Genomic DNA, 23444 nt, shown 5'->3' with positions numbered 1-23444 from the left:
GCTTTTCCAGACTCATCTCAGTGACTGCTTTGGTATGTCTTCTGAGACACAGCACCGTAAAGTGACACTTTAAGGGGGATGTCATTCCCATGACACTGGGCTCGGCTTTCTAGCTGCCCTTTCTACCACATGACTAGCCAAAAGATGTGTCGTGGTGTTTAGTTAACTACTAATGTCCTGAACAACAACCTACCTCACCAACTAGTCTACCACTGATAGGCTGTATTTAGAAAAACAAACATCAGCTCTCAAAGTTCTAGGCATTCAATTTAACTCTCAAATATTTCCAGTTCTTCTGGGCACACAGTAGGGCTCTATCTCCTACTGTTTGGTGATGATATGAGACTTGTTTGGCCAACTGAATGTGAGCAGCAGTGATGTGTCACGTCTCTGGGCTGCAGCTTCACATCGTGGTGGGTAATGGTGGGTAATCTGCCATGCTCGGTCCCTTTGCCACAGTGATCAGCATCGTCAACCCAAGACTAGGAAAGGACAGGAGGTAGTGGAGCCCATACATGGACTGGGTCTGTAGCACCAGCAAGGAAGAATGCTTTCAGCAGCTTAATGGGGAGTCCTTTGTTACTGCAACACACTTAGCTCATGCTATCTTAAGTAGGAACCATGTTGTCAAGAGAAGAAAGCTTTCAGAGGGGGAAATAAGTGTCCAGAGAAAAGTCCCTGTCACACATACAAGACAACCCCCACACAAACCTGTCTTGCTTTGTGTTTGTGATATTTTCTTGCATATGAGTTCTTCTATTCTGAAAACCACCCCCTTGTCTATGACCAGATTAGTGCCTTCAAATTTCAAATCAATCAGCACTGTCTCTGAGAATATTTCTCCTTTTCATGGCCTTAGTGTTGGCATCCATCCTCTGTTTACACCCAAAATCTGGCCATATCTCTACAAACACACTTATAGAATGGATGTTCCCTTCTCTGAGAAAACTGGACAAAGTGATGTTTGTATGAGGAAGCTGTATCATCATGTCTCTGGACCAGGGTACTGTCCCTTCAATGATACCTAGGAAGGTCTGAACCTTGGGTTGTAGGGACAAGGTCTCACTGGGACACTCATGCCAAACTCATGGGCTCAAACCATCCTCCTTCTTTGGCCTCTGAGTTTCTTGGATGACAGGTGAGTGCCATGGCACCCAGCCATAGGGACTTTTTTGGTTGACTTTTTTGTTTTCTGCCAAAAATGCTGCTAAATACTCTATGGTGTCTCCCACAAAACAACAACAAATTAACTGTCCCCAGATGCCAACAGTGCCAGGTTGAGAAACTCAGTTCTAGAATGATAATGTTTGAGGACATGCCTTGACTCTTGTATCACTGTAATTTTCAGTATATCACCTAACTTCTCATGTACCACCCACCACATAATAGATACATACTAGGTGTCGAGTACTATAGTGTGCCCTGCCCTCTGCCGCCAACATGCACATTCCCATGTAACTAGCCCTGACTCCCAGTATACCTTGGGTCTGGACTTCTGCAGATCAAGTGTTATTTCAACTACTTCACCGCTTTGTGAGAGCCAGCTCATTGTTACATGTAGATAAAACCCTCAGGAGAGAGAGAGCGAGCTCAAGCTTGCATTGTAGTTAACACAATCTCTGCTGAGTTTGATACATTTCTTACTAGCACAAGCCAGAGCACTGAACCCCTGAGCTAGAACGTTTTAAGACCCAGAAGATAAGGCAGGTACAGCTCAGTTGGTAGAGTGCCCGTCTGGCATGCACAGGACCCTGGGTTGGATCCCTGGGGACAGCAGAAGATAAACACACTCACCCATCTAGAAAAATTCAAGTTCTACAAATACCAAGGCCATCTAGAAGGGATTTGAGTTAAGAGTGCTTGCAAGATAACTGTGCTGCATTCTTAGGAGTAAAACAGCACAAACTTCAAATTTCAATTTGAATCACAAATAAAGCAAGAAAGATGTTTAAATTAAAGAAAACGGTCTGCTGGGCAACTTCAAACCATCTCTAGCTTCTCCAAATGTATCAACTCAGAAAAACACTGAGAACCAGACCATTATCTGTTTCACTTATACATTTGGGCTTGGATCCAACCCCCTGACCTCCATGGCTAGGTCATTCTCGTGGACATTTGGGAGTGTATAGATGGTCAGGAGACATCCATCTTCCTGAGACCCTTCTTCCCAAGGCTCTGAGAATATATATGAGAACCTTCTGCTCATTTTGCAAAAACCTTAAGCCCAGGTTGAATACAATCCTTTCTTTGTGACAAACAACTGAACAAAACCTCACCAAAGGAGATTTTTCAAATCCTATACTAAGGAATGAACAACACACTTTTTCATTTCTCAGGACTCATCGGAATCTGGTTCAAGGGTGCTTGCTTTATTTCACACACTCCAAACCCATTACATCACTTGCCACACAAATACAAACACATTCTTAACGTGCACGAATGAGCACACACACACACACACACACACACACACACACACACACACACACACACAGGCCACATTTCCCTGCTTCCCTCTGGAGGCAAGTCCTCCAGAGGGTTCTCAGGCTGGCAGAATCCTAAGAATAAGGTGACATCCTGCAACTCAATGCTGCTTTTAAAGACAATTACTTCAGTCACCAGCGGATGTAATTAATACTTCTAAATTACATACCTATTTCTTTCTTCATGACATTAAAATAAAGGAGAAGCATTTTTAGAGCCTTTAGCACAATTAAGTCACCAAACTGAATCCAAAGAGCAGGCCTAAGCTGTGGAGACGCAAAGGAAGAACCCCTGGCAGTAACGGGTTCACCCAGAGTGGGGCCTGCCCCTCCATACTCCTGAGCTGGCTTGGAAGGAACTGTCGGAACAAAGGCAAGAGTTGCAGAAAAGGGCCTATGTGTACAACATGGACGCAGGATGGTTTGGGAAACACACCAGGGTTCTGTTCTAGATCCTGTGCGTCCCTTTCCTTTGCTGTTTTCTTTCAGGGGGGATAGGGAAGGGTGGGGGCAGAGGGGTAGGGGCTTTGTTCTTCCAGAGAGACCCAGAAGGAGCCCAAGACAATGGTGGCGGCTATGAGGGGGCAACCCAACATCTGTTTCTTTGTTTTTATTTTCAGGACCAACAATCCACAACTTTCCTTAAATACAACACCCGAGTCAGCCTGGGAGGGGTCCTGTGGAGACAGGGTGGGGCAGGGTGGGGCAGGATGGATTCGAGGGCTAGGCTGTCACCAGGGCTGCCCTTGCATTGAAGTTACCAGTTACCGCCAAGGGTGCCCACCAATCAGCAATGTTCTATTTTGGAGTTAGAAGATGGTAAGAGCATCCTCAGCTACATCCCCAAGAGGCAGAACTCACATTGGGGCCCCAGACTTTGGACACACTGCCCTGTTTCCACAGCACTCCTGGCCACCCCCCATCCCCTCCCCCAGTGCTCTATTTGAAGTTCATCTGAGGCAAGCACTCGACCACTGAGCTAAACCCCTCATCTTGCAATTTTTTTTTTAAAAAAAAAGCCAGATCATTTAATAGAAAGATGCATCAAAGGATGCATAAAAGCCATTAGGGATAACAAATAAACACAATAAAGAGCTACGGATATAGTAGCTCAATGGTAAACCAACTACCTAGCATGCATGTGCCCTAAGTTCAATCCCCAACACCCATAAATAAATCAATATTTACACACAAAAGGGTGGCCTTTATGCCTACTGTCAGAGTGGCTAATATTTAAGAGTAGCAATGCCGAATGCTGGCAAGGGTGTGAAGAAACTCCATCACTCACATTGTTGAGAGAGTGTAAAAAGAAATGGGCTTTCTGGCAGTTTCTTGAAATTAAATAAGTAAGCCAAACGTCATGAAATAACTTTTTTTAAAAAAAAACCAAACCTAAGTAAATGCCACACAGATGCCAGCGGCTGCACTCCAGGGTATTTACTGTGGAGAAACAAATCCATGCTTATACAAATGAATGCACACAAGTGTTCACTGCAGCTTTGGGGGGAAACACTGGGAAGCACACAGGTGTCCCCTCCTAGGGCCTCAAGGGACCAGTCACCCACAGTCCCAAACAGCCTTTCCAATGCTCACAAGGAGGCAACTGCTGTTCTCCTTTGTCTTTCTGAGGAGTCAGGGTATTCCTGGGGTTCACACCTAGTTGGAACATATCCTCTTGTAAGTAAGGAACCCCAAGGCAATCAGCTACAGAAGCCTGGTCTCCTAGCCACTGGACCCCCCAGAAACAAAGCATTCTTTTTCTCACGGAGGGAGGATAATATCCTAATTTAGGTGAGGTGTGTAGGCAATAACCTACTGTCTGCCTCAAATTCCAGTTGAATTGCTAATGTGCTATCAGTTCCCAGCAATGTCCACCTAACTCACTCAAAAAAGGTCCCCTTGTTCCAGATTGCCTGGGTGCTCCATGTAACAGTGTCCAGGAATAAAGAGGCCTATGACACACCATGCTGTGCTCCACACCTGAGAAATCCTACACGCATGCAGGCACGCACACACACATGCATGTCTTGAAGACAAATCTGTCATCCTCTGTCCTCTCTCTTTGCAGCAGGCAGAGTCCCTGGAGATGGAGCTAGAGAATGCGTATTTGGGGGTGCCACTGTCAACCACTCAAGCCTGGCTTTGTCTGATCAGCCGGGAGCTATGACCTTCTCCTTCCCTGGGGGCTGCAAGACAGCCTCACCAGCTCACCTTTGATACACTCGCATCCACTGAGTTCATATTATTAAACAAAGACACATTCTTTTGGGAGGAAAAGTCCTCCTCAGTTCCACCTCCAGGAATAGAAAACTGACCCTGAACCAGACTAAATGCTGTTGGCAACAACCATGAAAACACTTTTTTTCTCCATAGATGTGGTATTACCTAAGCAACAATCGGCTCTGGTTCACTCAACCAGCTCCCAGCACTCTGCCCATCTCCCCCTGCATCCATACACTTGGGACTGGGTGCTCCCAAAGCCCATGGCCCTGCTCCCTTCCCCCAATCTCCAGGTGGCTGCCTGTGGACAACTTCGAAGACACAGAAAATATTCAGGAGATACAAGTGAGTTCAAACCCTAGCTATGAGCTTGGAACTGACAGTTGCATCTGCCTGATCCTCAGTCTCTTCGTCCAAAAGGAGGAATGGGAAAACATATCTTGCAAAAAAGATCAGGCAAAGCAATTTATGCAACGTACTGGCATACAAAACCTATTCCTAAAACCACAGTTACTATTATCTTTATTATCAGTGTGCATACTAAGACTGCTCAGTACTTTTGGCGGCTCATGACATGGTTGTTTCACATTAAATTTGCAGAAAAAGTATGACTCCCGGTGAGTTTCATAAGACATACTACAAATCCAAGTTGCCTCCATCCCATTTCTATGTGTCAGTGTACATGTGTATGTGCCTGCATGCGTACATGCATGTGTGTCATGCACGCATGTGAAGACCAGAGGACAACCTTGGGTATCATACCCAGGTGCCACATACCTTGCTGCTTGAGGCAATGTCTGTCACTTGGCTTGGTGCTCACCAATTTGGCTAGACTGATTGGTCAATGATCCCCAGAGATCTGCATGTCTGCCACCCCGGGAGTCCAGGCACACATCATCAAGCCTGGTTTCTTGACTGAGTGATGGGATCAAATTCTTATACTTACACTCCGTAAGGAAGGCATCTGAGCATTGCAGCCATTTCCACAGTTCTTCGGCTTTTTAAACCTATATTCAGGGCTTACATTCCATGGTCACAGTGAATTATTTTCTAAGGTTCCTAAAATCTTTTCAAAATCAGTGTCATGTGTTCATTCCCAAGTTTCAGTCAGCACATCTCCAGCAGCCTACCACCTGGACCTGCCCCTTCAAGATATCCCATGGGTCCTTAAGGTTCATCATGGTAAGAAGCAAGCCCTTTGCCAGGGAGCCACATTCCAACCTTAGCCCTATGAGACTTAGTGTAGCTTCTCAGAAAAAACAGTTAACTGCAGGAGGCAGAGAAATGAGGAGCTGACTGTTAATGTGCTGTGTAATACCACAAGGTAAACAGCATCCCAGATGCTGCTCCATAAGGCTTTGACTTGAAATGAAAACCAATTGCCTTTCTGTAATGTTAACCAGCTCTTCTGAGGTCTCCTTCCTCCAGGACATCAGTCCCTCCGTCCTGCCCATAACAGAAGGAGCCTAGAAACTGCAGAGATGTATGTGCAAGGTAGATCTAAGACACCATGTGCCCATGCAATGAGTTCAGTGCCTTCTGAGAGGACAGGGGTTAAGTAAGCCTTTACAAGGTTCTACTGACCTCCTAAGGGTTAACAACAGACATGGGTCTGTCCCATGTCACAGCCAAGAGGAAAAGGAACTGCCACACCATGCATGCATCCCAGGCATAGCGGGAGTGTAGCAGAGACATCCACAACTGTGGCGTCGTTAGCCTGTGCTAACGGAACTTGCCACCACACAACCTAGGCTCCTATAGTGTCTTCAAGGGCCCCTGAAGTCCTGCCTGTGAACTCAGCCTGCTGGGTTTTGATCCCACTCCACCATCCCAGCTTGTGACTAATAGCAAAGAGCAGCCCTGGAATTTAGGGAGTCCTGGGAAAGGCAGAGGCCAGAGGGGTGCAAAGCAGGCTACACAGACCATAGCTTCCTGATTCCAAGTCTTTGTGAAATGTACAGGTACTGGGCATCGTTAGTTACACAAAGAAAGAATCGGAACTCAGAAGGGCCTATTTTAACACACACAACACACACAGACTACTCACACATCCCAGACATTTGAGTTCATGAGCTATGGAGACTCTAAAAGACACTTGAAGTAAGCAGAGGACTGAGTGGAAAGGAAATGAGGGGGACCTCCCACACCCCCAAACACTGGGCTTTCTGTGGCAGGGCGGCTTCTCCAAGACAGAATAAAGAGGTTAGTTCCCAGGGCCAGTAACCAGATCCCCTGTGCCAGCAGCTGAATACAGACCATTGTTTGTGAAACATCACCTTCTCAGTCCTAGTAACAACACAAGGCCTCTCCCACAAGTTAGGGACCTCCTTGACAATGGAAATCCTGTTGTCTATTTTGTCCTGCACTTGAAATGAATGGCTCTGATGCGGGACACTTGGAGATGGCAAGAAGAGACCCATTCTAAGGCACTGCTGAGTGGTAGGGGGTAACAGAGGAGTCCCTCTCTCCCCAGGCCCATTCTGCGTCACATTATCTCATTTCATATCTCATGAGAAGGCCATTCCCCTCATGTTAGCATTAAGGAAACAATCAGACCCCCAAAGTCTCAGCAAAGACAGAGCAAGAATGTGAATTCAGGCAGGTCTGGCTGACTCAGGCTATGCATTGGCGGGGGGGGGGGGGGGGGACACGACTTTACTTCTCTGTGTCAAAAGCCCGCCTGCTCCAGCTCAGACGTTTGAGAATCTCAGCATCAGAGCTCCCCTTCATTTCTTTCAGGGGGAGAAGTGCCCAAATTAGAAACAATCACTGAGCATCATGCTTCACTTTCAAAGGAAAGAGGATGGTGGAGGTTGCAAGCCCAGAATAAGAGACTAAGGTGAGACAGTCACCATCTACTGGGCATTTTGTGTCCAGATGTTCTGCGAGGCACTTCACACAGACTGTCACAGAAGATTCAAGAACCTTACTTGGGGATTGTCCATCCCATTTTATGGATGATGAAACAGATATTGAAAGGTTAAGCCAACTCTCCAAGATCACACAATAAGGACATAACAGAGTTTAGTTAACCTCAACCCAGAGAACAGCCTGTCTCCATACGCAGGCTCCTTACCTGGTGTCACTCAGCCCCACCCACCTCCCTCAGGTGTCTTCATAGAGTAAGGCTTTGTAATATTTGTGGAGTAGAAGTCCCCTCCACCCTTGCAGATTGTGCTCCTCTGATCAACTGAGATAAGGCATGGAAAGCCCAGAGCCCCATTTTAGTCTCCCAGGGTATAATACAATTGCCCAAGCCCAAGCCCTCATCTTCCATCAACTCAGGGCCGATTTCTGTGGATTTACACACCCAGCCAGTCCTGGACTAGAGATGGTGGCTGGAATCATTTGGGCCTCACAGAGCCTTAAATCCTGGACAGTCTCTGCTTGAGACTTCCAACAGAGGCAGCAAATTCAGCGGCCCTTTACTCCATGCTCTCCCCAATGGCAGCTGCCCAAATCCAACTCCTCAACTCCCCGCTCCACACCACATACTAAACTTCCTGAGTTTCACACGCCCACACCAATTCATTATTTATTAACTCATACTTAATGAATGTGCTTGGCCAATGGTAATACAACTTGTCCTTGGGTTTTGCAAATCACAGGCATGTGTGTTGGCATCACTGTGTATCAGAGGGCAGATCCCCAAGGACAGAGGCAGCATCAAGCAAGCCATTCTCTTCAGCATGGGTACTGGTAGGCGGGAACACCATGTAAATGCCAACTGTTTGGGCAGCCACTGGACAGGAGGCCTCATTCCATGAGAAGAGAGGCAGGAGTTGCCAGATACATCCTAAGACTGGGCCATGCAGCAGAGGCACCCAGCACAGCACACTTTAAATCCCAGCACTCAGGAGGCAGGAGCAAGCAGATCACTCTGCCTGGTCTGCCTAGTCTACAGAGCTAGTTCCAGGGCAGCCAGGACTGTTACACAGAGAAACCCTGTCTTGAAAAACCAAAATTAAAACTCAAGCCTGAATTTCTCTCTTTCAGTTTTCAGACCATTATCAAGTCAACCAGGACAAGGCTGAAACATGGGTGCTACCCTAAATACCCTCTAACCCTAAATAGAGTGCGGTCCCACCTCATCCATTTGGTCCTGTTCTGGTGTTCTGGGTACACCACTGGCTTTGTGACGCCTCACTTGCTACAGCCTTCTGCTGTGTCTGTGATATTCATGGCCCCCTGATGAGCAAACCATAGCCTGAGGAGGCAGTGCACCCGGTGATTCTGGCCAGATGGCCACTCAGACAGAAGGAGACAATAGCCCAGCTGAAGAAGGGACAGGACATAACCCAAACATCTACTCACTCCATACTCCTTGGTCCCTACTATGCCCATGTCAGAATCAGCCCTGCTGTGGACAGGACTGTTTCTGTCACAGCCTTGCAAATTCTCATTAAGCAACACAGAGGCAAGCATGGTTCACACTGGCTTAGTGCTTGCCCTGAACCAGGCCAGTGTTCTTTTTTTGGTTTGTTTGCTTGTTTGTTTATTTTGTTTTGCATTTTGTGACAGTCCTGGCTGCCCTGGAACTTGCTCTGTAGACCAGGCTCACAAAGATCTGCCTGCTCTGCTTCCTAAATGCTGGCATTAAAGGGGTGCACCACTACCACACTCAGTTTGGTTTCGTTTTTTGGTTTTGGTCCATCCCTCTTTTGAGAGCACTTTAAAAGTAGTGTCATAGTGCTCAATATTAAAATTTATTTGGGAAGCAAAGAAAATTCTCTCTTGGAGCCAGGAGTCACTAATGTTTCCAGTTTACCAAACCAGTCCTGAGGCATGCTCAGAAAAGTTCTCAGAAGACCACTGACAGGGCTCCTCCAAATTGCTTGGAATCAGCAAGACACAATGCACTAGGAAATGGTTCCTACTGTGATGACTAAGATGGCAACTGAGAAAGGAGATGAGGAGAGGCAAGAAGAGGAGGAGGAGAGCACCATTGTTTACACCTGCAATCCCAGCACTTAGGAGATGGAGGAAGGAGGACCAGCCAGGGCTATATGACAGCATCTCAAAACCAAACCCGGGCAATGGTGGAGCATGCTTTAACCCCAGCACTCGGGAGGCAGAGACAGGCAGATCTCTGTGAGTTCGAGACCAGTCCTGATCTACAAAACTATAGAGAAACCCTGTCTCGAACATTGAAAAAAATAAAATAAAATAAAAAGAGGGGAAATGTTTCCATCACATCCTATAGAGGAAGCTCTCATAGTCACACTGTACTACTTTCTATGAAGGACTTTGCAACAGTTTCTCAAACCTTAACAGTGCCCTCCAGTACTTGAGTTCTCACACACAACCCCCAGTGTGCTTTCCCTACCCTCGGCTCAGTGATCTGCATCTCAGGGTTATTTGGCTCTGACAAAAATCTCCCGATTTCTTAAACCATTGGCAGGCAGTTGGATTTTCCATTTGGCATTGTTAGGAGATTAAACTGTGTAAGTCACAGTCACACATGGGCCTTTCTCCAGCTTCCTGCTACCAGATTCAGGTGAGATAAGGGTTACAAAAGTGATCCTCCCATGTCCCTCTCCACAGTTGGGGAGGCCTGTGTTACTAAATGTGTTACTAAATCTGCCACTTGGATGTCTAGCTCATGAGAAGAGAGTGCCCACGTGTACATCAGCAGGGGATTAGGCAAACACCAGCTCCCACAGTACTGGGTAAGAAACACTTAGAGGCGATCCTGCCCAATTACACGTTTCACAACCCCTGTCATCAATCGCCATAGCAAGGAGGAAAACAAATTGAACTGAGCTTGGAAAGAATGTTAGCAGAAATTGGAAGAACCCTTGCTGAGAACCGCCTGGGGGTACAGGACCTCCCTTGTGATTGTCCACGTCCCACTAACTAGCTCACAGTATATCAAGAAAGATTTTAGATCCCGTTGGGTAGATGGCGGAACACCAGAGAGTCACTCACACCCCTTCATACCCACACCCACACAGCCACACCCCTACACACCCCCACCACCACCACAGAAGCAGACTGAACACTCCCCATTGGTGCGAGAAAATGTTAAGTACTAGCCACATATAATGCAGAGTGGCTTGTTGGGAAGCAGCACAATCATTTACTTATCCTGATCAAATGGGTTGGGGGAAGAGGGAACCAGGAGCCTTTAAGATAGTGAATGAGAGGGCATTACACTCAAAGCCCAAAGCCAGGGGCAAAAGCACCCATGTATGCCCTCCCATGATGCCTCAGGACCATCTTTATAAAGGAAGCAAGGCAAATACCCTTTCAGAGGAGGACCAGCTGCTTGCACTACATCAACACATACTGTCTCTAGGTTAGGCCAGCCCTGATCTTGGTCAGAGGTCAGCGGAAATAACCTCCACACCTGTGCTTGTCATTTTGTATCATGTCATTGTCCTTTTCTATCCAAATCTTACCACACAAGTAAAATGAAAGATTAACAGGCTCACAGCGAGCTTCACTAGGAGGGTGATGACAGTTAACCTGTACCACCCAGCATGCCTGAACCAGTTCCTACTCATTCAGGCATGGGGAAATAAAAACACATCCTCCTCCCACCTCAGATGACTTCACACACAAGGATGAATAGTAGCCAGGCCTCACTAGCACTGGCCACATATAATGCATTATGGTTCAGGCCTATAATCCCAGATACTCCAGAAACTGAGATATGGGGATCTCAAATTCAAGATGTGCCTGGACTATAAAGTGAGTTTAAAGCCAGCCTGGGCAACTTGGTGAGACTTCGCCTCATTTTTTAAAAAATAATTAGAAGGTTTACCAGCCTAGCCCAGTGGTTGAGTGCTTGCCTAGCATGCTTAAAGTACTAAGTTCCCTTCCTGGACCACCGAGTAGGGACATCACGGGGATTGCTTCTGCTGCTAATCTCCTACATAGCTCCTACTTTTTGGTTATTTATAAAACTTTCTTATTTTCATTTTTGTCTCTCTCTCTCTCTCTCTCTCTCTCTCTCTCTCTCTCTCTCTGTGTGTGTGTGTGTGTGTGTGTGTGTGTGTGAGATGGCACCCATGTGGAGGTCAGAAGACAACTCTGTAGAGTCAGTCCTCTCTCTCTTAGACATTTCCAAGGTTCCAGGGATTAAACTCGGGTAGGCAGGTTTGCATTGCTGGGAGACAAACACCTTTATAGGCTGAAACATCTCACCAGCTCCTCCTTCCTGTTTCCCTTCCTTCCTTCCTTCCTTCCTTCCTCCCTCCCTCCCTCCCTCCCTCCCTCCACCGCCACCCCTGCCTCTCTTTCCTTTGTTGCAATATGGGAACAGAACCTAGGACTCAGTATATTAGGCAAGCACCCTCAGTGAGCTACATCCCCTGTCACAATTACTTAGAAAACTTAACAGATACTCTAAAATGAGAGAAATTAAATTTCAAGGGAAAAAAATGAAGTTGTGTTGGCTATTGTCCTGAAGAGATACCTTTTGTAGAGTGGGTTTCTATCACATGATGGCAAATTAATAAACTGTCCCAACAAATCTCAATGGAGGAAAAGATATGGTTTCCACTGGTGAATTCTTCTTAGAATTATTGTGAAAACATTTCTGAATGTTGCTGACTAAGGAAATGTGTATCCTAAACCAGTCCTCACTGCACAAACCCTGGAAGTTCCTGCCTTTACATAGGAAATGTCAGAGGAATCTCCCCTGAATGTGTTGTTCCGCGACAGCCATGCAGAGTAGGCACTTCTGTGAACCAAGCTCTACACAGCTCTTCTCTTTGAGTCCAAACCTTAAAAGAAACCCCCAACCCTGCTCATGAGCACTAGACTGAGGTGGGAGCTAAGACCAGCCCTATTCTAAGTAGTCAGCGAAACAACACGCAGGGACACCAATTGCACAACAGCTGGGGAACTCCAGTCTTTGGGAAACAAATTTGATTGCAGCCTTTTGGGTGTCAGAAAATCACTGTGTAGGAGTATGTTGGGTTGAGAGTGGACTTGGAGACGCTGCAGAGAATTTCTTCCACAGAACTTGGTGCTTGCCTGGCTTCTCTAGTGCCCACAATCTTATCGAGCCACAGCTCTGTGACACCACACAGGTGCTCATGCCAACACTGTAGCATGAGACTCTCACCACTCCATGAGGGCTCTCACTAGTTCTCCAGTGGGCTACAGGCCATGGATGGCTGGGATTTCAATCCAGGCCTCCAGAACCCAAGTCTAGCTTGCTTACCCTTGAAGCATCAACTTGTCTTCACTGTGCTCATCCTCCCTTCATGCATTTTTAAGATAGTCAACACTTCGTCTATGGATAGGTAATATTAGAGCTCTTTTCTCTCCCTCTCTAGCTCATTTAACAAATATTTTACTTTTCAAGTTATTTTGTCATTATTGCTGTATACATGTGTATGGTGTGTATAAGTATGCATGTGTGGCAGGCACAGCAAGTATGTGGAGGTCAGACGACAGCTGTGTATAGTCAGCTTTTTCCTTCTACCTTTGTGAAGGTTCCAGGGATTGAACTCAGGTCATCAGGTTTGCACGGCAAGTACCTTTACCCATTGAGCCATCTCAGTGGCCCTTAAAACATATTTTAGAAGCTAGGTTGGGTCTTTGAAGATGAGTAAGAAGCCTACCCACTTAAGAAGCTATGTGAGAAGAATGTGAACCTGGGTCCTGTGACAATGCAGAACATGTACCAACCATGCTTCTTCATCTATAAAATGTGACCACCGGAGAAAATGAATTCTATAACTTCTCCAACTGCACTGTGTTCTGGATATGTAGACAATGTTCGGTATGGAACCAGGAGAAAACATTTTGCTACTTCTAATATAAAAATATAAAATGGGATCACATATGCTTACGTGTCTTGTCTTCCAGCCAAGGAGACTTAAGCTGTTATATTAATAGTCGCAATTAACAGTTCACCTGGAAAATGGTTTGGTACTACTGTGCCCAGCAGAAAGATAGGATGGAGGAGGGAGAGGCTCGGTGAGAAGATGACAAAGTAATGTGTGTGTGTGGGGGGGGTGTCAGCTTGAGGCCTGCGACAGAACTGTACCAGTCAAGGCTGATGGTTGAGACCAAGGTAGCCAATTCTTCCAGATCTCCAGAGTCAGAAGGGCACCCCACTATGGTTCTTAAGGAAAGGCTGAGAGTTCTCCCCATCTGTTGAAACCACCTGTAAACCCATCATTAGTTGGTTCAGCGAGTTGAGAGTATATGACCATATGACACTCTCAAAGTCCTGAAAAATCCCAAAAGTGCAGGTGACACTCTAGAGAACTTTTCACAAAACCAAAGCGTTTACAATTGGTAGAAAGCAATGCCTTCTCCTGATTCATGAGAAAATAAAGGAGACATCCACACATGTGCGTGCGTGTGCTCTCTCTCTCTCTCTCTCTCTCTCACACACACACACACACACACACCACAACAAAACATATTTGTCATCGAGCTGGGGAGCACAGTGTACATAGCTTCAACAGTGTACATAGCTTCAATGCCAAGCTGTCCTCTCTTATACAAACACATAGATTTCTCCACACTGATAACTTGACCACAGTACAATTAGTGTATTTGCTTGTTTTTGAGATAGGGGCTTGAGACACACACACACACACACACACACACACACACACACACACACACACACACACAGGGTCCAGGCTGGCTTCATACTGGAAATTCTTCTGTATCAGCCTGGTGGGGGTGTGCTGAGATTATGGGCACACATCATAACACCTGCCTTCACAAAGTAATTTAAAAGAATTCCTGAGTTAATTTTGAATCACCTATTGATTATCTGGAATCTACAGAGGCTTTTCTACTAGATAAAATTCTTTCCATTAAATTCTAATAAAGAAAAAAGAAACAAAAACAAAAATAAATCTAACTTTAGGTGACTAAGCTGGAACCAGACAAAATAAAACAAGCCTAAACAATGTTATCAATACTCCCAGGAATTTAAATAAACTATATAAAATGAATCTAATCTGTAACTACATTGGCAAGCATGTGCTGACAAAGCCAGAAAAGTGACATGGTAGCAATTCAGTTCTTGCAAACAGAGTTCTGACTTATGATTTATGCCATACTGGAAGTCCGTTCTCTTCAATCAAAGGCTGACAGGCTTGCTATTTCCTTATTAAAACCTCAAGGTAAGGTCTGTCTCAAAGTGTATGTTTGCAGATCTTGAATGTTCTCCGCAAAGGTGGTGTGGAGTCTCTACCTTTCTCCCTGATGTTTTAAAAGCTGGCTGAATGCTTCCAGTCTCTGATAAGACAGTGCTTTGTGTCAGCAAAGCCTCGGTTTCGAAACTTCACATCTGTGGGGCAAAGTTTCTTTTTATCTGTAGCCAGAGTGCATCCTATGGGCATCCTATCAGCACAGCTCCTAAGATCTGTGTGATTACTAATGAAAACTTCTAGGAGGGAGGTGGTGGCCCACGTCTTTAATCCTGGCAGAGGCAGAGGCAGAGAGGCTGGGGATCTCTATGCATTCAAGACCAGCATGGTCTACAGAGTGAGTGCCAGGATAGGCAGGGCTACACAGAGAAACCCTATCTCAAAAAACCAACCCCCCCCAAAAAAAATCCTCGGTTATGGCACTAATGCTTTGCTCTGTTATAGGTTTCTTCTTGTTCTCATTGTTGTTTTTTAATGTGAAGTTAAGAACTCATCTTTTATAAAGGAATGGGTGGAAGGCAGGCAGACTGATCGGTCAACTGGCTTCAATAAAAGCACACATTTAAAGGTGCCTGGTTTGAACCTCAGTGCCAAGGGCCATGCCAAAGGATCTTTGCCACACTTCCAGACATCCTGACACATGCTTCATACCCACCAAGTTTGAATTGAATGTCTAGAATTAAGTATTTGCAGAAAGTTGGAATGAGCTAGACCCCCTTGAGTCACCCTTGAATTATGTACAGTGTAGAAAGAGAAAATGGTAACAGACAGCCAGGGCCCCTCAGTGTGTGCCCTAGGTCCTATTACCTTTAAATCTTGTTTTTGCTTTGTTTTTAATCAGAGTAACCCCCAGAATCTCACATAAATGACTCCAGGGACTCTAGATCTAGAAGCCCCTGTTTCTGAGAGAGAGAGAAGGGCCAGAAAACAGAATGTGCCATCTGAACTCATATCCCCATAATCTGGGCCTTCGACACCCTCATCTGAAGTTTCCAGAAGGCTAGAGAGAAACCTCAGCTGCACTTGCAGGACTGGAGTTCATTCTCAACGCCCACACTAGGCAACCCTGTAACCCCAGCTCCAGGGACCCTACACACTCCTCTGGCCTCTGGAAGCACTTCCACAACTTAGGTTTACACATACACATACACACATAAAAAGAAAGTAAACCTCTTTTTTAAAGTTTCCACTCAAAAGCGCTCACCACTAGATAATCAAACAGAACATCGTTACACGCTTCTTAAAACCATACACAACCATCTCAAACAGGTTAAAATTTGCTATGTGTACAAGTTCATTTTTCACTAAAAACAAGCAAAAACACTCAATACCTACCCTACCCCACTCCAAAAAAAAAAAGACCAAAGAAACAAAATTCCAGTGGCCCTTTAAAGTAGTAAACACCACGGAGGCAAAGGCATTTTAGTGCCCCATATAGCCTACAGGTGCTAGGCCATCATTTTGGATTTTTAAATACTTTTTCACATTTTTATTTATGAATTTCTGCATGTGTGTGTTTGTGTGAGAGTGTATGAGAGCCTGCTCCCACCACGGACAACTTAGAGAAGCCAATTCTCTCCTTCTACCATGTAGGCTCTGGTATCAAATTCGGGTCATCAGCCCGTTACAAGCCCCTTTACTCACTGAGCCATCTTGCTGGCCCCTTGTTTCGCTTTTGATCATATACATTATTGACAGTAGAACTTTGGAATCAATCGATCCAATCTATTTTTACTAAGATAAGATGTTTCTGTATTATAATGGCACACTCTCTGCCTGGCCTCTTAATGCCCCAGACACTCTTGAATAGGAGAGTAAAAACAATACACGGCTCCCACTATGAGAAAGAAGGAAGACAGCACCATCCTTGCTCATTGCCATTTGGTTCTGTTCCCATCTCAGGGAACAGGAAGTGTGAATGGGCCTAAATTTAAGCTACCGTAGACAGATTCATGATAGTTACTTCCAAGCAAATCCCAAGTCTGATCTTTAAGATGCAAATAAGCTATCACACCCTGCCTGCACATCCAATTACATACTAGTCAATGTGCAACAGAAGGCATATGGGAAAACGAGGCAGTGGTAAAAATCCTTAGGTCTGGGAGCCAGGGTTGGTTGAATGAACATGCCATTTCAAACCTACGTGTATGAGTGAATGGGTGTGAGTGTGAACATGTGTGGGCATGTGTTAGTGTTGTGAGAGCAATGTGAAGGTGAGGATGAGTACCAGTGAACATGTGTGAGGGAAAGTGGGCGAGCTTGAACGTGCCCAGATGCACTGTACACACAGGAGCAAGTCCAAAATGCACAGGCAGGGCCACATTAGCTTCATTTGCCAAACATCGAAAGGACGGCCCACAGGCCTCCCAGGTCAATCAAGATGTCTGGCCTCCTGCAGACAAAATAGCAGTCTTGGGTAATGAGTGATTCTTGACCCAATGAGCAGATGGTTTGGTGTTCCAGATAAGCTCTAGCATCACAATTAGTCTAAGAGGGGAGCTGGGCTCATACAGCAAGCTCTCAACCAGAGCGCAAAAGTCCCTAGGATCCCATAATTTCCAGTTGGTTACCCACACTCTTCTGACCCCAACACATGCATTCATAGTCTCTCTCCTCTCTCTCTCTCTCTCTCTCTCTCTGTCTGTCTCTCTTTCTCTCTCCAAAGAGCAAAGCCAGTAGGGTGATGGGAGATGTCATTTCTTTTTCCCTGACTCCCCTCTGGGTATCTAAACAAAAAACAAAAAAACAAAAAAACAAAAAAACAAAAACCTGTCCAAAGATGGGAGGGGGAAGGGAGACGGGACAGCAACTCACTTCTACCTCTGGGCCTCTTACCTAACTTGAAAACACCAGCTACCTTCCTGCTTACACATCTGGTTTTACTCTGACAACTGAAGAAGAAAAAAGAAGTTGTTGTTGCTTACCCGTTATAATTTATATCTCCTTTCACTCCTTCCCAGACAAGGCTTCCTTTTCAAACATGGCTGTATGGACCTTTTTGATAAGCGGTAGGTAAGAACTGCTCAGCCACCACAAGACAGAGCAAATGGAAACTGGATAACAAATCAACACTATTTGGGTGTGCCAGCTGTGCTTCAAAATTTTGAAGCAAATGGGGGTGAGCAGAAGACCCTCTCTTACTAGGCCTCCAGCTACGGAGCAGAGGGCAGAGGAATTGGGCTTCGCCTTCTGAGAGAAGCGTCTTCCATCTTGCCTGTGGCCACTGTGTGTTCCAGGCAGATTGCACACCCCTTCTCTAAGGGGGTATGTTGGTGCCTGGGAGCAGGTGCAAGATGTCTGGGAGCCCTGTCCTGGCCACAAAATGCCAGGCTGATTAGGAGTTGACTTTGCATACAAATTTGCCTCTAGATCACCAGCAGAAGGGTTTCAGGGAAAGCAATTGCTGATCTTCAAAACTAGACTGTGATTTCTGAAGTAGAAGCTGAAAAAGATCATGTTTTAGAATCCACAATTTCTTTGTAAAGCTTGTTGAGCAGACTGGCAACACACCCACTAAGGATGGAGAAAGTTATCAGGTGGAATCTCACATTCAAGATGAAACCAGAAGGTTACCCACTAAAATACTGTGCAGCTTTCCCCCACATGGTAGCCTACAACCTCTTGCATGACAGGTTAGGAAATTCCCCCATCCTTCCTGGAGAGGCAAGAGAAAGGCCATCCCATTTTAGAAGAGCTAGCTTCAATACTTCCATCTTTTAAAAGAGGCTGCCTTCAGCTGGGATTAATTGCGTGGTAGGAATGAACATCTGTCACTGCCATAGACAGGCCAAGAGTCAGTGTAATGAACCCAAGCACACATGTGCAAATGTGCCTGGAATGAACCTGTCGCAACTTACACCCCTGAGACAACTCAATCCAAATAGCATTCTGCTATGAAAGAAAATGTCCAGTTGGCTCAAAAGATAGTTTACATTTCAATCCACACGTCATGCTACACATTAGTTACGTGGACTATGCTGATATCGTTGCCAAGTCCTGCCTAACTTACTGAGTGAGGCTTAGTAGTTGTTCCTGCCATAGATCAACCACACAATCACATCTCCAGAGGTCAGGATCCCATCACAGAATCACCTCACTCAACATTTCAGCCTGGTAATAAAGGCTGACTGAGGCCAACAGAACTCCTTGTCAACCTGAATGAATCACAGCATTAAGTGTAAAAGCCACATGCAGCAACTCTGTTCCCTATCTTTGGAAATCAGGAAGGCTTGTTACTGTTGACATTCATGAATGTTATGTTCCTTCAAAGCCATTTTTAAAGATGTGTATGTTAGGAATGACTCCAATTCAACATCCAAGGCCTGCTGAAAACATGAATTCTAAGTAAATGCACAGTAAACACAGTAAACACAGTAAACACTCACCACTCTGGGCTTCTGCTGGTCAAGGGTATGCAAAAAGGCTGAGTTGGGGTCCAGCGTCCGCTCAGGGTCACTGGAGATGTCCTCCTCTGAGTCCTCATAGGAAGAGGAGAAGCCAGTGGAAGACGCTGAGGAGGATGACAGCTTCCTCAGAGGCAGGGGACCCCGAGGGCTTCCTTGGACCTCATCTAAGCCCCCATCCTCCTGAGCACCCATGTCTGTGATGATGACAGCAGGGATGGCAGGGACGCTGCTAGGGCTGCAGGCCTCTTTGAAGGAGGCCTCGTCCTTCTGATCTGGGAGCATCTCTTGGCAGTCTCGCTGAGCATCTCTGTCATGTAGCTGGCTTCCCCAAGTTTCCACCAGTTGTACCCCTGTGTCACACGTCCACATCAAGGGGCCTTCCTTCACGGCATTTTGCCAAACCCTGGAACTCTCGGGCTGCACACCCATCATCCTGTCCCCAGGGAGGCACTGGGCTTCTTTCAAACCTGTTGCCACTTCCTCAGGGGGTAAAGGTCCCAGCAGAGTTTCTGCCTCCACATCCCTGGTCCCTGTGTGTGCTGCTTGGCTACCCCCAAGCAAGCCTAATGCTGGAGACCCTTCCCTCACAATGTCCGGGGTCTGCTCGGGTCCTCGGATCCCTGGAATCCTACTTCCTGCCTCCTCTACAGAGCCCAGGTCTCTTGGCAGTCTAGACCATCTCCGGTCGTCAGAGGCCTCTGAGCTTTGGGCACTCACAGTCCTCTCATCAAGCCTTTTGATGACTTCAGGTGTCCAGGAACCCTGCCCACCAACTGGATGAATTCCTCTCCCCACCCTCCCAGGAGGCTCTCTAATGTGGGTCCGCCCAAGCTCTGAGGCTGAGCCTGTCTCTCTGCCTAAAAACTGCTCCTGTCTCTCCATCTGAGCCTCCCAGGGGCGCATGCCCCCAAGCTCGCAGGCTGCCCCTGTGAAGGCAGAATCATGTCCAGGGTGTGGTCCAACGGATGAGGCTGATGCTGCCACTTTACTGACCATTGCTAATCTAGTTCCAAAGTGCTCCGGTAAGGGAGCAACCCTCTTGTCAATTTCCATGGCTGTGGGTGAGCCACTGCGGGGACTGGTCGGGGTGCCTGTCTCCATCCTCACTGAAGCTGATGGACTCTGAGTCCCTAACCTGGTCGGGCTGGCAGGGCGTAAAAGAGGGGCCACTCCCTCCTTGTCCTTCGAGGGGTGTGGGCTGAGCCTGCCCCTCCTCCCGGAGTTGGTGTCTGGGGTCTCTGTACTTTGATCTCCCCAAGACTTTGTCCTCCGTTCCTCACTTGGGGCGCACTGAGCCAAGACCCTTCCAGGGGGCTGGCTGCTGCTACGGAAGGGACATGGGGAGGGCGAACGAGCCCTGCCCAAACGCGGGCTTCGGGGCGCTTGGCTGGCAGAACTCTGTGCCTGGATTTGCGCCTCGAACATGCCCACTTTCTGATTCACCTGCACATTTTGCAATTCGCGCTGCAGAATCCGCAGCTTCCTTTGGGCCTCCTCTGGCCCAGGTGGGGAGAGGGTGCGGGCCGCCACCACCTGCTGCGCGTCCCCTCGCAGGCGGCCAGCCCAACTCGGACTTCCCACGCCACTGCTGCTGCTGCTGCCGCCGCTGCTGCCACCACCGCTGCCGCTGCTACTATTCAGCCTACGCCGGCCGCTGCGCCAACCCCCAGGACTCGGGGGCTCCTCCAGCGACAGTGACTCCGCTGGGGGGAAGAGGAAGGAGGCGCCTCTCCCAGGGCTGAAGACGCTGCTGGGGCTCAGTGCGGCCCTCCCCGAGGGCTGAGGTGGCTCGCTGCCGCTGGGCCGGGGACCGCCACTCTTCAGCTCGTTGGTGCTGTTCATGATCACCAGGCTATTGAGGGCATAGCAGTACATAGCCATAGTACTCGGTCTGCCGCGCCGCCCGCCGCCGCGGCTCTGGGTCCCGCTCCACCGCCGGCGCCTCCTCCTCCCTTGGCTCCCGGCTTAGTCCTGGAGGCCCGGCGGCCACCGCTCCGCACGCCGTTGGAGCAGCATGGCCTAGGCGGCGAGCACGGAGCACAATCGCGGACTCGGCCCCCGCCCCAAGCTCCATAAACGATCTCGCGGCTGCCGAGACACAAGGAGAACGGTCAGAATTCCAGAAGGCATAGCGAGGAGGGTGCTGAGAGTCCACCCGCAGAAGCCAGAAAGAGTCCCGGGACCTCAATAGATTGGGGAGAGGGTGCCCTGTGCATGCCTGGCCTACAGGGGCTGTGATGCTCTGTGTGGAGGCATGCTGGGCTGCCTCGATGGCCTCTGCTCCTGTTTTCCGGTCGTGGTCCACCTCCCCCAGCTTGTGATATGCTCTAAGAACACCTAGAATCCCAAATTCTAAGATTAGTTTCGGTAGCCATGCGGATGGCCGAGGAAGGAGGTACAACTGCTGGGTCCCTAGGCGAGGCTGGTCAAGTTCCCTTGGCCAGAGCAAACACCGGTTGTCGAGGATGACAGGCAGCCCTGCTCCACCCTCTCAGAACATCAGAGACTAAGTCACAGGGAACCTGACCCGGACTTGCCTTCCCCAAACCGCTGCCTGAACCGAGACCTGGGCGGTTTTCTTTCCAGATCCTGGACTTGGGGCAGTCTCTCTCTCCGCCTGTGAAAGGCCTGGGAGAGTGCGGGGCGGGGCGGGGGCGGGGGGCGCAAGCAAAGCACTTTGCAGCACTAGCCTTGATGCCTGTCCCCCAAACAAGTGTGTTTTGTGAATGTGGGCACTCGTGCGCGCCTGGGACCAAAACTTGACAGTATCCATTACTGGAACCGGTAGTGGAGGCCCCCTACTGTCCCCTCACACCCTGCAGTGTGTGTGTGTGTGTGTGTGTGTGTGTGTGTGTGTGTGTGAGTGAGAGAGAGAGAGAGAGAGAGAGAGAGAGAGAGAGAGAGAGAGCTGCAGGAGTGGGGGTGGGAGGGCTGCGTACCCACAGCCACTTAGTCCTGCGCTCATCCTGTTAGCAAGGACCCAGGTGTCCCTGTATGCTCCGGGACCCGCAGCCATGCATCCATCGGAGGAACTCTGGGCTAGCTCCCACTGCTGCAGCCCGGAAGCCTTCTAAGTGTGCAGGCCTGAGAATTTGCAGCCCTCCGGAGGACGGCATGCTAAACCCGGCATGCTAAACCCGGAGCCAAGCAGGGCGGCGGAGGGCAGGGCCTCGCGCATCCCGGGCGGGCAGCCTCGCCTGGCGCCAACAGAGCCGCCCGGCTGTCCGAGCCCCAGACGCCCGCAGCGCGAGGGGGAGGCGGCTCGGCGCAGCGGCCCGGAAAGTGGTGGGAAAGCCGAATCGCCCCTCTATCCCCAGCGCCACTCCACGCCACCCTCCCAAATCAGCCTGCCCCTTTGCGCTGTGTTCGGACCCCGGAACACCCGAAAGAGCCCCAGCCCAGATGGAGCGGAAAGAGGGCTCAGAGACGAGCGCCAGGAAGGAGCCGCCACGCTTACCTGCAATTTGCTCAAACTCCCAGGTCCCGAGCAGGCGACATGCCCCGGGGAGTCGGTGCTTGGGCAGACCAGGTGGCTTAAAGTAGAAAACGCCCCCAAAGGATTTCCGCAACAACTTATGGAAGACGAAAAAGTTGGGGCACAAAGAGGGTAGATGTACCGGCTCAGGGGCCAGGAGATCCCGGGGGGGGGGGGGACAACGCCAAGCTGACCCTGAGCAGTTCCTGGCTTGGTAGGAGACACTACCGCTGTCAGCGTCTGCTCCCGGGTACTTCACTGTTTGTTCAATGTAAGATTAAAAAAAAAAAAAAAAAAAAAAAAAAAAAAAAGTTGGGGGTTGGGGGAGGAGGCAGAAAGGCGGGGGCTTGGGGGAGGAAGGCAGGAAGGAAGTTGTGAGCCTGTCTGGGTTGAACTCAGCGGAACAAGTTTTTCTTTTCTTCTTTTTTTTTTTTTCTATTGCTTGGCAAGACCGAGGGAGGGAAACACTTTTTTTAAAAAAAAGTTTCCATTGTTAGCTAACAAAAAAGAAAAAAAAAGAGGCTTTTAACTTCTGCGGGTTAAAGATATACAATTTATTTTCCACCCCTCGACCAAGGTTTGCTGGTGTCTAGTTTTATGAAGCTACTTTTGAAAACTGTTTTTAATAAAGCTTTGAGTGTTTGTGCTAAACAAAGCCGCTAGTGGGGGATCTTTTAGCATTTAAAACGGGGCTAAAATTCTGCATAAACAGCTTGCTTGTACACAACAG

At 48.0% G+C, this 23444-nt stretch overlaps 1 protein-coding gene across 1 annotated transcript in view; it reads right to left on the bottom strand.

The window, feature by feature from the left end:
* Itpkb (inositol-trisphosphate 3-kinase B) overlaps nt 1-22842 on the bottom strand; it is an 89608-nt gene extending 66766 nt beyond the window's left edge. The window contains exons 1-2 of the mRNA XM_051186428.1: nt 22697-22842; nt 19219-21327 (exon numbers count right to left, since the gene is read on the bottom strand). Of these exons, the coding sequence (XP_051042385.1) occupies nt 19219-21120 (1902 nt within the window). The 5' untranslated portion in view covers nt 21121-21327; nt 22697-22842. The remainder of the gene's footprint in view (nt 1-19218; nt 21328-22696) is intronic.
* Nucleotides 22843-23444: the final 602 nt, after the last annotated feature.

Source organism: Phodopus roborovskii, unplaced genomic scaffold (assembly GCF_943737965.1).
Source record: "Phodopus roborovskii unplaced genomic scaffold, PHOROB, whole genome shotgun sequence".
Taxonomy (NCBI): domain Eukaryota; kingdom Metazoa; phylum Chordata; class Mammalia; order Rodentia; family Cricetidae; genus Phodopus; species Phodopus roborovskii.
Note: the sequence above shows the minus strand (reverse complement) of the source record. Positions and strands in the feature narration are given on the sequence as shown.